General features: G+C 45.3%; 1 protein-coding gene across 4 annotated transcripts in view; it reads left to right on the top strand.

Annotated features, from left to right (window-relative positions):
* The window catches only part of ARMH3 (armadillo like helical domain containing 3), a 129,444-nt gene that overhangs the window by 85,289 nt on the left and 27,159 nt on the right, over nt 1–16,996 (top strand). For 2 of the 4 annotated variants that reach the window (XR_010071482.1, XR_010071481.1), the window contains exons 24-25: nt 9,784–9,862; nt 15,350–15,914. Coding sequence is in view for 1 of the 4 variants with exons in the window: in XM_063337666.1 (XP_063193736.1) it covers nt 9,784–9,862 (79 nt within the window). In the remaining 3 variants the exon portion in view is untranslated. The remainder of the gene's footprint in view (nt 1–9,783; nt 9,863–15,349; nt 15,915–16,996) is intronic. The other 2 variants (XR_010071483.1, XM_063337666.1) reach the window with 1 other exon arrangement.

Raw genomic sequence — 16,996 nt, 5'->3', positions numbered from 1 at the left:
ACCCTTGCAGTGGGCAGGGATTTTAAAAGTTGTCGCTTGTCAGTTGGGCCGTGATGAATTGACCCCCAGTTCTCCTTTGGTCCTCGCTGTTGTCCGATGAACTATGGGTGTGTGCGCACAGGTTAGGTTAAAGTATGGCATTTTCCTCTGCAGTCACAATGGGTTTGATACCTGCCTGTTGTCAGTAACTCAGTTGGTAACTTGTTCAACTCCAATAGATCACTTGCTTCTGGTCATCACCCCTTAGATACTGAGAGTAGAGATCTCGCTAGAGAGTAGACATGTGTGAGATCTGCAGCTGTTGGGATGGAGGGAGCTTGGCTTTTAGGGAGGCAGGTCTGGGTAAGGGAATTAAATAGGAAAGAAGATGTGTATGCATGAAATACTTAGAGCAAAGGAGTTAGATATCTATGATGAGATGAAGCTCTCCACTGGTCCATAAACAACGCACCCTGTCTCAGAGAAACAGAATCTTAATCAACTACGGATCCTTCAGGCTTTCAGACATAGAAATAAATATCTTAACAAGAGCACCGTTCATTCAGCTGTAATGCTGTTTGGCTCCACAGCTTTCCTTGGCATTGAAAACCAACTTCACCTTGTCCCAAATGATGTGTGATGACATCTTTATTGAGGATGTGCTATTCACTGGGGGCGGGGGGGTGTCATCAGAGTCCATGCTTTAGTCTTGGTCCTGGATTTTGGAAGGCAAGGCATTGCTTTAGTTGCTTCCGTCAGATATTTCTCAACAAATGTGTTTCTCATGAGAAAATATTGTGAGGTTTGCAGCATCTCGTATTTTCAGAGGATTGAACTGTAAATAACGGGTTTCACTTGGCTTGGTAGCTGGTAGTGTCTGGAAGGTTGAGATTGTGAACTCTTTCAGTTTTACATGGCTGTGCAGGTACAGTTATAGCTGACACTTGGTGTAATTAAGTTAATTAAATATCATTGTGGGACTCAACTTCATTTCCTTTGCAAAGTAGGTTTGACTGTAGTCGATTCTTGCTTGGGCAATGTTCCTTCCCCGCTCTCTCTTAGCGTCATTTAATATCCAGCTACTAGATTGTATTGTTCTAACCCTTTACTTGCTCAATCCAGACAAATGCCGATGCTTCAGTGCCTTCCTTTCCCTCTGGGACTTTTGTCACAGGCACAAGTTTTACTGTGAGTCGGAGGAATAAGGTTGTGTTATGTGACCTGAAGAGAGAGGTCTCCTATCTTGCCGCTGCAGTCTGCAAATGGGGTGTTCAGGGCCTCGTGTGGTACCTGCAGGCTCACACCTGACAAAATGGGGTAATGAGAGTCATTTCCACCCACTCTAAATAATATGGGGTTGATGGCAAGTGTTCACTAAGTTAATTAGACTAGCAGCCATGCTCATTGCCTTTCTCAGAGAGCTTTAAAAGGTCCCAGTGGGATGGTTTAGATGGTGGGATGGTTTAAACTTTTTAAATTTCACTCTTCGCATGGTATGTTTGGAAGCTGGTGTGTGCAGTCCCTATGGCATCCTGCACTAAATGCAGCATCCAATAAGCTCGACTTTCTACTTTCCTTAAAGTTAAACATCCTATGATATAATACTAATTAAGATACTAATGGGCATAAAAGTAATTTAAAATATTTCAGGTTTTGATCCTGTTTGAGTTTTTGCAATATCTTGTGCTTCAGGAGGCGTGGATGGCAGTCTGTAATGTGATTTGTGAAGCAATGGGTAGATGCTGACCCACTTACAGTGCTTGCAGAGAATAAATATTTGCCAAAAGTTCTTTACTTGAGATCCTAACTCGAGAGGGTGGCTCTGCAAACCTGTCTGGTAAACCACTGTCAAATACTTAGCTTTTTTTTTTTTTTTGTGCCTCCCCCCCCCTTTTTTTTTTTCCTCGCCTTCTGGATTAGCTGTTTCTTCATACGTTGTTGTTTGTTTTGGAGAGCAGGTTGCCTTGTACATGAGGGAGTTAAAAGCAGTTGTAGCTGAAGGGCTGTATTTGGTACTCAGACAGTGTTTTATGACACATTTCATTGCTGTAAAAACACCTGGCTTCTAGAGACTCTCATGCTGTTTACATCAGACGGTGCTTAAATACTGAAAGGACCACAGCCTGTTTGGTCCATGGACTATATTTTCTGCTTGTTTGGCACATCTGAAGAACTTTGGCTGGACAAATGAACATATATGAAGTTTGAGGACTGGGGAATACGTGCTGCAGAAAAGGTTATTTAGACTCTGAAAAAGGTACTTCCATATTAATATTGTTTGTTATGGGTCTGTGCAGATATTGAGGCAGGTCCATGGCCCTACGGCAGTAGGCACCTTCTTAAAAGCATATATTAAGAAACCTTCTAAGGAGGGCTTCTCATTTTAGAAGCTGGTTGAAATTTCAAAATTGGTAACACAACTGTGGAAGCATAGACATTGTGCCTAAAACCCCATATGCTGGTGTATCACGATCAGCTCTCACGTCTTGAACATGCTAGACAGAGTTTCAGTTTTTAGTGCCCAGCAGCCCAAGCCCAGAGAGCAGACTTTATATCTGTGACGTTTCCGTATTCAAACAGCACCAATTCTCTTTGCAGTTAGAGGTGAGCAGGTATTAGTTTCCCGCTGCTCTCTGGAATTGAGGTGTAGTGGAGGGCTGGCTTTAACTTTGGTAAAAGTAAACTCTCACGATACTCTCACCGGTAGTAGCCAGGTGTTTTAGAGCAATGAAACGTGCCGTAGAACGTGTCATTTGATCTCACATAAATTACATGATCGAGATGAGAAACTTATTCCTTATCAAGTCATAGCTTTGCTGTAGAACAGTCAGTGACAGATTGGCAGCAGAGGAGGAACACAGATCAGGTTGGTGCCCTGTGCTTCACTCCCGATGCCTTGGCAATATTTTCTACTTTGTCATTCGTATCGGTTAAACTATCAGGGCCATTGGTTATGTATACATACGAATTTTGATGCTTACTTACTGACAAAAGGGAATGGAAATGCATCTGGACTAGTTTCCAGTGATGCACTGTCCGCGTGAAAATATGCGAGTGGATAAATTCCCTGAGCTGTAGTCTCCAGTGAGGTACAACTGCCCCAAAAGAGTTAACTGCTCACCCGTGAGGGCTTCCTCAGTTGAGAACCCAAAGAGATGTCATTTAGGTGTGAGGGTGGAGATATTTGGTTTGCTTGGCTTAAATGTATGGACGTGAACTGTAAGAAGAGAAAATCAGCATATCCTGCAAGCCGTGATGGTATCAGGTTAGTATCCAGCAAACAGTGAAGTGGAAAGATGCACTGCGGAGCTGCATGGTGAGTCAGAAGGCACATCCTCTGCTGCTGCCCTTGCAGAATGGGGCTTGGTAAAACAATGCTGAGAATTGCAAGAAGCTCAGTTGGCACGTGTACGCTCTTTTGTCCCCTCCTTATTAAATAAATAGACCATGTATCTCCCTCTGCCATGGAGCCTGTCATCGCAATCAATAGGTTTCCGTGTGGCAGAACTGAACAGGTGTAGCGGGCTTTTTTCTTCTGTGAAATTGCAGCAGTGCTGACTCGGATATTTTTGGTGAGCTGTAAAGCAAGTGCTTTTGACTAAAATATCCTTTTGTCTTGGCTTCTCCCCTGCAGTTTATTATTGTGTCTGGAAGATGCCTCCCCCTGCGAGTTGTGGACTTTCAGCTTAATGTCAGTACTCATTAAAGTGTAGGAACAGAAGAAATTTAACAGACTGGAGTTAAACCACAGTATAAGGAAGAATTTAGTGCACCATTCCAGGGGGTTCGCTTGCTTTTAATTGATGCACACAGCTTAGGTATGGCAGGTATGTGTGCTTTATAGCAATGCCTTGTGGACATGCGTTAAAATAATTTAAACCCTCTCACCTCCTGCCAGGTGGGGTTGTACATACGGAGTAACTAAATCTAATTGTTGCAGGCACTGAACAGATGGGGTTTTATTGTCTTGAGTGCTGGCAGTGCATAAGAGAGCGATGCCAGCAGGATCCTTGCCCCAAACAGCAGCTTGCTGAGACACAGCTTGCTGCAGGAAGGCTGACTTGTGGCTGGGAGTTTTGTCCAGGTCCCCAGCAACCCTGATTGCAACGGTATGAACAGGGGAAGAGGATAGGTAGTTCGTGTTCATTTTGGTCTCTGTATTATGTGTAGTTTACTTGCTGCCTTGTGCTTGAGCAGTTCCCAACGTATCACATAGTAAACCACACTGAGCTCTTTTCACCTTGTTGGTCCAAAACACTTTGTGGAGGTGATTGTTCTTATTCCCATTTTATAAAGGGAGAAGCTCAGGCAAGTGAGAGGGAATTGCTGTAGCAAATTAGAGAGAAACTGGTCACTTATTGATTCCTGTTCCTGAACAATAACCACTGTATCTCAGGACTCCCATTTGTAGTAAAGCAAGCAGCTTTATAAAGTGGAATGTGGTAAGACAGCCATGCCCTTTCCCGCTTCTGCCCGTTCCTAGCCTTCGTCATGGTACTACAGTCTTTGTGCGTGCTGGAATATTTGTCCATCTCAGATACTGTCAGTTTTTATTGCAGAAGGAAAGTGAGCTGGCTGCCTTTGTCATGCAGTCGGCTTTACTCAATGAAGACAGAGACGCGCTCGCTGCTGCCCAGTGCACTGCGCTGGCGTGAGCATTCAGTTGAGAAGATGAATGTGTGTAGTGGGTATAAAATCAACCTTGATCTCCTGCGAAGGGGTAGATACCAGCCAAGTGTTACTGCTTCTCTGTTCCACTGTAACAGGATGTAGGAAGAAGTGAGCTTGCAGTGCTGCTTTTATTGTACAAGAAATGTTTGAGTATGCAAAGAACGTTTTATGCATACTGGACCTGCAAAGTAGGTGCAAAGACCAGGCTCATGCAGTGAATGATGGCTCAGCATTCCCCTCTCTATAATAAGCTTTGCAACCTTTCTGTTCTTCCCTTAGCCTACTTGCAGCACCTCCAGAGTGCTTAATTTCACTGCTCAGGACAGGAGGACAGTGTTGTCTTAAGGGACTCTGGAAACGTAGCTGCTGTCAAGCAGGAGTGGGTATTAGACAGCTCATCTGCAATAACTTGATGGGGAGAGTTTGGAGGTCAGAGAAAACGTGCTGAAGAAGTGCTGCCTGCCTGAGCACGGTGATTTTGCTTTCCCTGCACATTGGACCCAGACCAGCACGTTGTGAGGTTAAGGCAGGCAGGGTGGCGTTCCTTGCCACAATGTGTGCACGTGGGCTGGAAGGTGCTAATAATTAAGGGACCAGTAGCTTAGTGTTGTTGGTCTGTTTGACTGCTTACATGTGATGTTACAGCTACTGGCAAATTAAATTGAGGAATCAATTAAATCTTCTCTTTCCATGCGTTTTTCACAGGAGCCCATTCCTGTCAGCAGACTCTGCCTCTTCAGAAGTTCTTTTACTCTGAGCTTCTCTGGAGCGCAGCCCTGGTTGTTTCTGTTTATCAGGGAGTAACTCTAGGCAGTTACTAAAGACTTTATACAAACAATTTTTTAAATGTTACTTACTGGCTGGAGAGCTACTGCAGCCACGGCAGAAGCAAGTCCTCTTGCAGTGAGGTCGGTGAGGGAGGGAATGCAATTCACCTGGAGGAATACCTTCTCTCACCATAGCTCAAGGTGAAAGCTGCAGTGGGATAGCCCCATTTTGGAAAAAAAACCAAAACCAAACAACTAATATGGTCCACATGGAGATTCCCCTGCTTCTCACCTTCCAGCCCGTGTGCTTTTAAGGGAGAAAGGAACAGTCACTTCAGGACTGGCCAATTGTTGCAGCCTCAAGAACAGCCAAAGCAGAAACTTTCCACCAGTCAGAGCTTTCCAGTTTGCAGAGCGCAGACTGCTCTGGGATTAGTTGCCGTTGCTGTGATTGTCTCTGTCCTGCGGTCTTTTCACCTCTGTTTTTCTTGATCCTATGTGCCCTTCTGTCTCCTTTTTCCCATCTCTGTGCTTCTTCCTTCAGTATTCTTTTTCTGTGCTTTTCCTATCCTTGATTTATCTCTAACTGAAGTCTTTCGCGACACTCAGTAACAGCACTGTTGTATTTTCTGTTGCCACTGCACTTTTCTGAGCTTTCCCTGTTCTCTTGCATTAGAGGTCGTTAGCTCTCTGGGACAGAGGCTTCCTACCACTCTGTATTTGTACTTGTACAATACCCGTTACAATGGGACCCACTTTTAGTGTCCAATAACAGGATTAATACAGTTAGTACAAATAAATGATTCATCAGCACTTAGGTTCCTAAACAGGGTAGAACACTTTGTATTTTTCCTGCAATCATTCCCTTCTTTCCAAATAAATAAATAAATGCAAGAAATATGCAATAAATGCATAAATATATAAATGCAAGCGTCCTAGGTCGTTCATCACGAGGAAAATACAGGTTCGTTCCTATGTGTCTCTACATGGCTTCTGGCATTGTGGTGTCTAGGTAGCTTGCTCTCCTAAGAGCTGCATGAAGAAGCGCTGGGAGATGTGTGTGTTTCTGAGACCACTGGCAGGGCTGGTGTGTAAATGACTCTCAGGGGGACATCGAGGAATAAAAAAATGCAGAGATCGCTTGTGGTCTGCCTTAGAGCATTAAGCATTAACCTCAAGACAAGCCACTGGGAGCCAGTTTTTTCATTCCTGAACCATTGTTTCACCTTCTGCCTGTTCAGCATCCGTCCTGTGTCTGGTTTCCTTGTGACAGTCTCTTCTTGCCAGTTGACTGGTGCACTGTGGATCTGTCAGAGGAGACAACGTTGCTAAAGTGACATCTCTCTGGAACATTTCTCAGTCCCTAGAGAATTGTGTCCCAAAAGCACTCTGAAATTTGTATGACAAATGGCAGCCAGCTCCACTGAGGGACTCTGTGGTGTGGAAATATGTGACTGTGCCCACTGTCAAAGGCTAGCTGGGGAAATGCAGTGTTTTGTCCTTCAGTTGACACTTCACTATTTCCACGCTTTACAAATGCGTTGAAGATGCTGGTGCTTCATGAATACCAAACGCAAGGTTTTTATTTTCTTTTCTCTTTTTTTCATGATCGATATGAAGATCTCAGCAGAGCACAGCACATCACAAATCTTTTCCAAGAGCTTCAACTGCTCCCTTCCCCCTCCCCAAAGGTACTGGCTCATATCCCAATAATCAAGGCAATCACAGTGTAAAAAATAAAACATTGCCAAGGCTCAGCTGTTACATGCTGGTGTGAGAACTAATGATGGCACAGCCGCTGTTCTATTGTCCATAAGGGGGAGACTCTGCTTAAAAGCTCCGGTCCCCTGTTGTCACCAGGAACAAATGCCTGTGGAGTGGCAGCTTTGCAAAGTGAAATTCCAGCTGTCACTCGGTAGCCCAGGAGGCCAGTTGCCTAAAAAGTATGCCCCAGGGACAAGATGGATTTTGAGAGATGGAAGAATAGAGGAGTAGCACAGCAGCTTGGGCTGGGTAGCGGTGGAATTTCTCGTAGCAGATGCGTGAGGAGGAGCTGCACCACGTGCAGAGCCTGGCTTTGGTAGCGTATGCTGGGCAGTAAGAACCTGGCTACACAAAGCCAGGATTGAATCCAAGCCCTTCACGCTCCTCTGCCCCAGGCTGCCTGCACGTTCAGGAAAACAGCTCTGCAGAAAATCGGTTGGGAAGGAATTCTTCAGAGTGATGGAGCTTGCTTAAAACAAATTAAACAGCTGAACTTCTTCCCCTAGTTGCTGAGGAGTTGTCCATTCGCCTTGAGGGAAATGAGGAAGGAGACGAATCTTTCTCTTCCTTAACGTCTGTTGATTCTTACTGCAGTGGCAGCTGGTTGCCGGCTTTGCTTTCCCTGAGTGAATCCCAGCTGTGATTGCAGGTGCCGCTCCACTAGCTCAGATCCGAGCGGGGACTTGTGAGCAGGCGGCCCATGTTGAAGTGCTTCACAGCAGTGGATACAAATGAATGCTAAATCTGTTCCCTGGTAAATGTTGGAACCATGTGAGTGCACTGAACCCCTCTGAGCTGCCAAACCTTCTGTCAAGCCAGAAGTTAAGTTGTTGTAAGTCTGTGTTCCCTTTTCTTTCAATAGCTTGTAGTGCGTCCTGTAGGAGTGTAAATATGACTCCAGCCAGGCATGAAACATGCAACTTGAAAGCCACAGTTTTTGGGAGGCTGGGTAATGGAGAGTGTGATTGTGACTCACGGGAGCCGCTTCTCTGGTCGGATTGAAACGGGAAGAGCCTGGCCATGTCTCTACCTGCCTGTTTGCTCTCCTCCAGAGGGCCCTGCTGAATTTGCTTTACTGATGTAACTGTCAAGGTAGGCGAGACTGCAGAAGCCCCCCCGTGCTAAGTATGTACCGATGCTGTAGGAGCAGCTGCTGGAGCGACTGCCCTTGCAGTCACCAGACTGCAGCTGGTGTGTTGATGAGTTGTGTGCCTGGGAATGTTGCAGTGAATCTGCAGACTTTATTTGGGGTGGGGTTTTTTTTGTTGTTGTTATTTGGGTGGCTTTGTTTTTTGTTTTCATTTTTTATTTTAACTCCCGCTCCCCATCCCTTCCACACAGTTTTTCTTTATCTGTGTATTTAAAAGAAGTAAAGATGCTTCCAGGCAGGTTTTCTTTCCGCTCGCTCTGATTGGCACCACTGAGTATCACTTATTCCTGGACTCAGGCACGAGCTCTTAGCTGTGATGGGGTCTGGAGGAAGTATCTGAAAGCCCTTCTGCAGGGAGAGGTGTTGGGAGGAGGGAACCCATTAGAGTGCAACAGAGGGAGCTGGAGTGAATTTTCATGCTGATGAATATGAGAGTGAAAGCCCTGACTGCTGCTGTGGTGTAATTTGGTCAAGCAAGTGTTCTCCAGGCACCATCAGAGCGCGTCAGTGCCGAGCACTGACATGGGCTGTTCCCATCGTGAGCATTTACCTCAGCAGTGGGTCTCATGAGTAACATCCCAACTTAGGCCAGTTGCAAACTCTAGCCCAGGGAGACTTTACTGTCTTGCGATTTGTCTTCTCAGCTGCACCTGATAAGCAGGGGAGAGGCTGAGGAAGTATTCCAGCTGCCATTTGATTTTTTTTTTTTCCCCAATTATTACTTTACTTTCAATTTTAGATTTCTCATACCTGCCTCTAGATCCACCCAGAAGGGAAGGGGAGTGAGTATGTTGGCGCAGGCAGTGAGAGAAATGAGGCAGAAAAGTAGGAGTGTTTCTGCTCCGTGTTTGGGACGCTGTCATAAGTATCCCTGATGATCTAAATTGGGGATGAGGACTACGGTCATTATGGGAAGGAGTCAAAGAAGTGACTGCAGTGATGAATGGCCACAAGTAAGAGCCAACTACAGCATTTTAAACGTAGTGGAGATACAGCGCAATAAACCTTCAGCTTCAACACTGAGGCAACAAGGTTCCATAGAGTAAAATGTCCGGCGATACCGATTTTGGATGGGAGATACCGTTCTTGAGCAGGATGGAGCAGCGATGGCCAGGTTTGCAGTGTCTCTGCTGGAACACTGAGCAATTTGCAGCCTGTTGCCAGCAAGGCAGCAGCCAGAGCGGTGAGCACAGCCCTGCACCTGCTGGGACAAATGCCCCCATGCGTAGGGCAGTGCCTGTGCTTGCAATTTCCAGTGCTTGTGACTGAATCTGCATTGGCCTCTCAGCAGGGAGCGTGCCCTTGGCAGAGCAAGCCATGCAGCATGGTGAGGGAGGAGCTGCTTCTTGCAGGACTGCAGCTCCATGTGCCCTGACCAAGGCTGACGGGGAATTTCTGCTGCATCCCTAAGCTGTTCCTGGGACCTCTGAAAATTTCCCTCCTTTGTTTCAGAGCCATCATCAATCACTTCAACCCGAAGATAGAGTCTTACGCTGCGGTGAATCACATATCACAGCTCTCCGAGGATCAGGTAAGCCAGGCGTGCAATGACCTCTGGAATTTTTTCATGTTGACCGCTGGAATATAGGTGTTTAGGAGTACCTTGTGCCCACTGGGACTGATGAAGCTGCAGCAACGTGAGGAGTGAAGGCGGGACTCCCGTGTTCCTTGTTCAGGTGTGGGCACAAGGAAGAGAAGCAAGGCTTGCTTTAGCCACTTTTACCATCGCATGCAGCCATCTTGGTCCAGCAAATGCGGAAGGATGGGTACAAATGATGAAAATATGCAGCACTGTGGGCAATGCTTACAGTTGGAGACTGTGAGGATGCTGGTGTTTAGAAAGGGGCAGAAAGTTTTTGGCAGCAAATTTAATTATTAGAGAACTGTTGGGCGTAGCTTTATTTACTGTGATATTGGGGAACTGGAACTCAGGCAACAGTTAGTAGAAATTTTTTAGGGTAATTGAATTCAGTTGTTTTAGATTTTGAAAAGAGAAGGTTTTTAATAAAGAGGGTGATAGGATTAGGTTTCCTTTCCTTAATTTGGCCTGGTTTGCTCTCTTTGTGTCCTGCTTGTATTGCATAAATGTGTAAATGTGGCTTTTTGAAAATAGGCTACTGTGTGTGGTCTCAGGAAGGGAAGAGATGGCCTATTTCCCAAAATAAAATGTTGGGATTATACGTTAATCACTCTTGGAGAGGTAAATGATTCTGCAGGAGCCTGTGGTGGACAAAATAGAGAGCTGCCACGTGAGCTGGGAGGATCATCCCAGATACAGCTGTGTCAACACCTCTGGACCTTCCAAAGAAGAAATTGTGTACATGGTCTAGGACAGAGCTCATTTGAGTCACCTTGGATTGCTCCTTCCACTGGATGGGATCCCATGGTTTTGCCTGTTAAAAGGTCCTGACTGTATCTTATTCTGCAGTTCATTTCTGTCCGTGATATTTTTACTCATTACTTGATGATACCCTTCCATGCTTCCCACTAAGCTTTTCATTTATTATCCTATTTGATCTGTAATATGTAACAGGTTGAATGGTGTATTGATGCAGTGGGGGGAAAAAATGTGGACCCTACTGCTTTTTATTCTCTTCTTGACATAGCTGGATAGAAGAACACTGGTTTTAATTTACTCAATTTTTCTGTATTGTTCTGCCTCTGAGAGCCACAGCTATATTTTGTGATGGTTCATGTTAACAGTCCTCATTCATTGATGATACACTGATTGCATCAACCCAGGCCTCTAAAAAAGAAAAGCCTTTGATAGCCCAATTTGAAACTGGGGGCTTGGGTAGAGAGGAATTTTGCATAGTGTTTAGGTTAGTCTGCGAAAGGAAATGAGCTTTTCACTGTCAGCTCTGTGTAGTATTCATCCCCCAGCAGTTCAGGGAGGTCAGGTTAAATCCTTTCTTCCTTGTGTGTTATTCTTTAAATAAAATCTCTAGCAGCAGGCAGATAATGAAATCAGTGGTGATGCATGGAGCATTTCGAGGAAGATGACTAGGAAGTTGAAAGACAGATTTCTCTTTTTTCTTTTCTTCCTTCATGCTTCCTCTCAACGTAGGGGGAACATCAAACAGAGCAAGGCAACAATAGGTGCTGGTGAACTGCAGAGAAATAACGAAGATGTCACTATGGTGAAGGGACTGTGTGGTCTCAGTGAGGGTGTTTAGTCAGTGCTCTGCAATTTACTGCTCAAAGAGGAGAGGGATGGCGACTTGCCGCCACTTTCAATTAGCCAGTGAGCTCAGGGCTGTGTGTTGGACTGTGGTTTCCCCTCCATCAGTAGCCGTTCCACGTAGTAAGTACAGGAGAGGTAATGGTAGATGGCTGAGACCAAGGCCAGGGTCTGGGTTTTGTGGGGTAACAGAATTTACTGTTTTCATTCTGTATTAGCAGTTCAGCATGGGGTGGAGGGGTCAAACTTGCCTTTGGTCTGCTGCGGTCTCTTCTTTTTTTTTTTTTTTTCCCCTTCCAGCTGTACCTTTTGTTTTTACATGTGTCTTCACTTAATTCCCCTTCTTTCTTCTCTCCATAAATATTTTCTACAGAAAATCCACCTTCCTTTCTAGCCCTGTTTTTTGAAGGGTACCACCTTGAAATATTTAAGGCTGACATCTAACGTGTGTATCCACACACAGGTACTACATTTGGGACTGGTCATTCTCTCTTTTGAGTTTATTTCAATAGTTTCATGAGACTGGCATTTCTTTACTGGGGACATTTATTTTTACAATTTTGAGGATCAAACTTTTCTTTTAATGAAGCTTTCCTTCCCAGATACTAGCCTTTGGCCAGATTCTCATATGGCTGCTCATGCTCCTCTGTGGTATCTTGGAATCTCCTGTTAATCAGGCAGGCATGGCTTTGACATAGCTCTATCTGAAGGGGAATTTCCAGCTGCTCTGAGTTGCTTCCAATTCACTTGAACCTGCTCAGCTTGCAGACTCTTACTTGAGCCTGTGTCAAACTTGCTATGCTGCTCCCTGACTGTTCCGGCACCCCGTTCATGTGTTAGATGATTATTTTTTTAATTATTTTTTTATTTTTATATTTTTAATAGCCTTAAAAGTAGCTAAGTAATCAGCTGAAAGAGATTTTGCTCTATCTTTTTATTTTCCTAATCCTATTGAAGGCTTTATTACCTTGTTAATCACTAATGTCCGTTTATTACCATTCTCAGTCTGTCATTTCAGTGCTTTCTCCTTTTTTATTTATAAGCATTAACGTTAACATTATTACATGCTGAGGGAATTTGTAGGCCTTGAAAATGATGGACATGGGATTGTTTTAAGGATAGGCTGTTAATACCACTGTATGTCTTCAGCCCTAAAGATCTCCAGGAGCCATAGTTTGAATGTACTGATCTGTGCTCGAATATTCTGAGGACTTCATGGTACAGCTTTGCTGACTGTTGGGGGGTTTATCCAGAGGTCAGATCAGAAAGAGACCTTTTTCCTTCCATATTCTCTTGAGCAAAGAGCGGGAGATTCCCTGGGTTGAGCAAATGCCAGGGATTTGACGATGAGCCGCGTCAATCTATCAACACCATGTGATCCTTGCCAGTGCCGTTCTGCAAAGAGTCTACTTGCCAAAGCAAACTCATAACGCTTCCTAGTCGTTAACTATTTTGACCTTGCTAACGTCTTAGCCAGTTATTGGCATCTTCCTTCACTTGCTAATTTGTTAAACCTGCCTTCAGTGTTGATTTGTGGGGTTTTTTTAATGGTATTTTCCTTCTCAACATGGGTGGCTCCTGCCTGCCGGTCCTTTAAGGAATTGAAAGATGCTTCACAGTCAAAAAGATAGGGTTGGCCATTAACTGCCAATGCAGTTTTAGCTCCTCCATGCAAGTGATTATTCCCGTGTCTTCAAAGATGTTTGGGTCCCTTCTCAAGTCAAAGGGCAAAGTAGCCTTCTGTGAAATGAATTCGTAGGCTTATCTGTACTCTCCAGATGACTGCACTGCCTTGTACTTCATACGCTGGAGGCAGTAGACTTTCTCTGTGCCATATCTGATCTGAGAAGCTCCCAATGCGTTTTGCAGCAGAAGCAGTTGCAGAAAACAGGGGCAGCACAAGAGTTGCTGCAGGAGGGCCAGTGCAGACAAACATACAGACTGACAACACAGGGCATGAGTGATCTGGATGGGGTCTCACATCTGCCTTTCCTGGATGTGAAAGAAGAGCTGTGTGTAAGAAGGCAGCTCTCTGCCTGATGGTGACGTAGCGCAGTTATTCTAGAGAGGCTAAAGTGAGAGGAACCCAGTACTTCTTTTGGTGAAATCTCCTCGGAGCAGGAATGTCTCATGGTGCCTTGCATGCCAAGCAAGTCTCATGCCAGTTTGCTGGAGATTTAGGTAGCAAAATTGCTCACTGATGTCTCATTTTGTCTTTGGCACTTGTTCTCTCTGTGATTTCTGCTCTAAAGGTCTTAAAATTGAGATGGCAGACACGTAGGACTGATGATGCCTGCTAGTCGGGAACATCTATGTGCTTTTTCTAATAGAAGCCCCACTCACTTCCCAGCCACAGCAGGGGCACTAGGTACCTCCGGTTTGGAGGTGGCATAAGGTTTACTGTGAAAGACTGTTGTGAACACCTGTACTGTGTGTATTAGCCTGGTAACTGCAGATGGAAAGTGCTGGGAGCCGGAACAGATTGTGATGGAAAAACAGGACAATTGTATCGCTTTTGAAATTGTGACAAATGAGTGTAATACTTGGGTTGTTCCACATTGTAATACCTTTATAACTCAGGTAACTCCAATCCAGTTTGGTCAGGCAATCTCACAAAGCCATTTCCCTTTCCTTGAGGTCATACTCCAAGTGTTAAACACTTCCCCTGTCCCCGTCCCCCCCATCCCCGCAATCAACATGGCCTTTTTTTACCTGGTGGGGCTTCAAGGGACTAGCCCAAAGTGCAGCTCAGGGAGGCTCCACCAGTGACTTGTGCAGAAAGTCACAAAGGGATGCAGATGGTTTTAGATGCATTCTAACCTTGAGCCGTTGATGTTCTGGTTTATTCAACCTGTTCTGGTTTCCGTAACTAGCAGCAAAACCACTGGCAGATACAAAACACTTTGTTCTTTTTTAGCACTGCTGACAGTGGCGTTAAGAGTTAAAAGCCTGTTGGCATCTCTGCATTTGATATTTCTAAAATGCCGAGTACCATCAGCGCTAGGTACTACTACAATAAATCCCCCTAATCTCTTACACTAATATAGCGTGCTGTGAGGGCTCCAGAAATACTTTAAAATGGTTTTGGCATAACGCTACATCACTTCTGAAATGTAGTCAGCTTTGGGCTAGAAAGTATGAAGCTTGCTAGTGTCATGTTGCACGCAGTAGTAGGAATGTGAAACTCCAGCTAAGGGGTCACCAAGGCAAAGCCCTAATTTCAAGTCATCGCATCTTTGCAAATGAGGCAGGGATGTTGGGTTTCATGGTCTCATTACAGACACCTATTCATGATTAATGGCTTGAAACAGATTTTATTGTTTAAACAGAAAGAGCTGAGCGGCACCAGGTGAAATTGGAATGCCAGGTTTAAAAGAGTCTATATAAAAAGTCTTATGGAGTTGGCAAATTGCTGGTTTGCCAACCTTCTCTAGATATCTTTCTTCTTTTTTTTTTTTTTAAATTCTTTTTTTCATGGTTTATGGGAGAAATATCCCTGCAATTTACTAATGCCTCAGACTGTTTTATGCACTGTGCCAGACTGAAAGGGTCTGAAGAGGCTTCAAGGACTGATCAGCTTTGCTTCAAGGAGATTTGAAGCTGGAGGTGAGCTTTGGAGCAGTGACTTTGTGCTGTGTAGTGTCTTTCGTTAACACGCAGAATGCAATAAACTGTGCGTCACTGGAGGGGGGAGGCAACATGTGGTGTAGGCCCTTAGAGGGACAAAAGAAGGACTTTATTTTTGAGAACCCTACTGCTGGATGTAGCCCTACTCCTAGTTGAGTCCCAGAAATCCCAATAAGAAATGGGAGAAACCCTTCAATTTCCTTCTTTCAGGCTCGACACAAAGATGCCCTGGCATCCTGCCAGTCACCACTGGTGGCAGTGAGCTGCTCTGTGCCTCTCGGAGCCAGCGTGACCCTGGATCACAGAACCATAGAATGGATTGCCTTGGCTGCTCCCGGAGCAGAGAAGTCTTTCCACCGCCCTCTGTGCGTTGCAAATGCTAAGGCACATCTTGCTTTCTACCACTTCTGCCAGCTGTCCTCTTGGGCAGATTAGGGACTGCCTCGAAGTACAAACTGGTAACAAAATAAGTCCATTAAACTTCAAAGCAAGGCACGCCTTCAGTTCTCACTGCTGTTTTCGTATCCTTGCCTGGCTGTCTCTAGCACCACAGGGGACTGATAATGGCCTGAAGACTGCTGTAGGGTAGGCGGCCACTGAATGCTGGGGACTTGGTTTGGAAGAGCTGCGTTCCGGAGCTGTTACTTGCCACTGGCTGCAACTGGGTGAAGTCTCCTGGAACGTGATAAGTTTCTGTTCTGGGGCTACAGAGAAAACGCTCGGGGCTGTGAGCTGCGAGCCCAGGATGATTCACAACTGGGAGTGTGCCGAGCAAGTAGGTTTAACTTTGTAATAAGCTCCCAATCCATGCTGTGGAGACAAGCTGATGTCGCTTTAATTCAAGTGCTTGTCCTCACCCCTGGTGAGTGTGTTTCACAAAACACATCCCAGATGCTTGGTAGATTTGTTTTATATGTGGTACTTACCTAAACCTGGAAAAGGGGCTGTGGGTAGCTGCAGGCTGGGGTCTGAAATCCTTCCTAGCTGTCGCGGTGCTGCCCTGAGCAAACCTTGAGCCCTGCGTCCTCCCGAGTGAGTGGGCAGCTGGTGTGGAGCCCTCGGGAGTCAGGCAGCGTTTGAAGTGCGGTGTGATCTGCTGGGGAAGGCAAAGCAATGTTACGGATTGCCGTCACTGCTAAGCGCCTCTGTAGGGCAGGGAAAGCTCCACAGAGGATTGCAACAGAATGATCAAAACAGTCTGCATTTATAAAGATTAAATTACAACTTTGCACATCTACGATTAAAGGAGGAGCTGTCAGCGGCTGGCTTGTGTGAACGCACAATTCAATTTGCATTTTGTAGAATTTAAGATTGAGGTTTTTTAATCCCTTGTGAAACAGGAACAATAGACCCTGGCTGTTGCCAGGTGCATAATGCGTATAGATACCGTGCAGACTTCTTTCATCGTCCTCTGTAAAGCTGGATTTATAGCACTATACTTTGTTGCTCTAGTCCTGAGCTCCACCCTAAGCTTCCTTACACTCAGTTATCTGCCTGCTTGGGAGTCCTGAAAGCAGACAGGCTATAGCCTGCTGTGCCAGTTGCAGATGGCAATGTGGCTGTGAGTAACCATTCCTGGAGTCAAATTCTCCTTGTAAATTGGGAGAGGCTTTGCAGTGACTGCCAGCCATGCTTTTATTCTGGGGTTTCTTTAGGATAAAACTCCTGCCTTCACAGACTGCTGTTCCTCCTTCTCTCTGATAGTATCCCGCTGTAACAGATGATGTTTTTCTGCCTTCATCCTCTGGATCCTCTAGCTGGAGCTGCAGCTGTTTCCCAAAAGTGACAAATTGGGTCATTGCTCTGATTTCAAAGTGGGAAGCAAATTGAGCTTTGCAGTCTCCACGCCTCCCAGAG

The sequence above is a fragment of the Chroicocephalus ridibundus genome, chromosome 6, assembly GCF_963924245.1.
Source record: "Chroicocephalus ridibundus chromosome 6, bChrRid1.1, whole genome shotgun sequence".
Lineage (NCBI taxonomy): Eukaryota > Metazoa > Chordata > Aves > Charadriiformes > Laridae > Chroicocephalus > Chroicocephalus ridibundus.
This window is presented reverse-complemented; position numbering and strand designations above follow the sequence as displayed.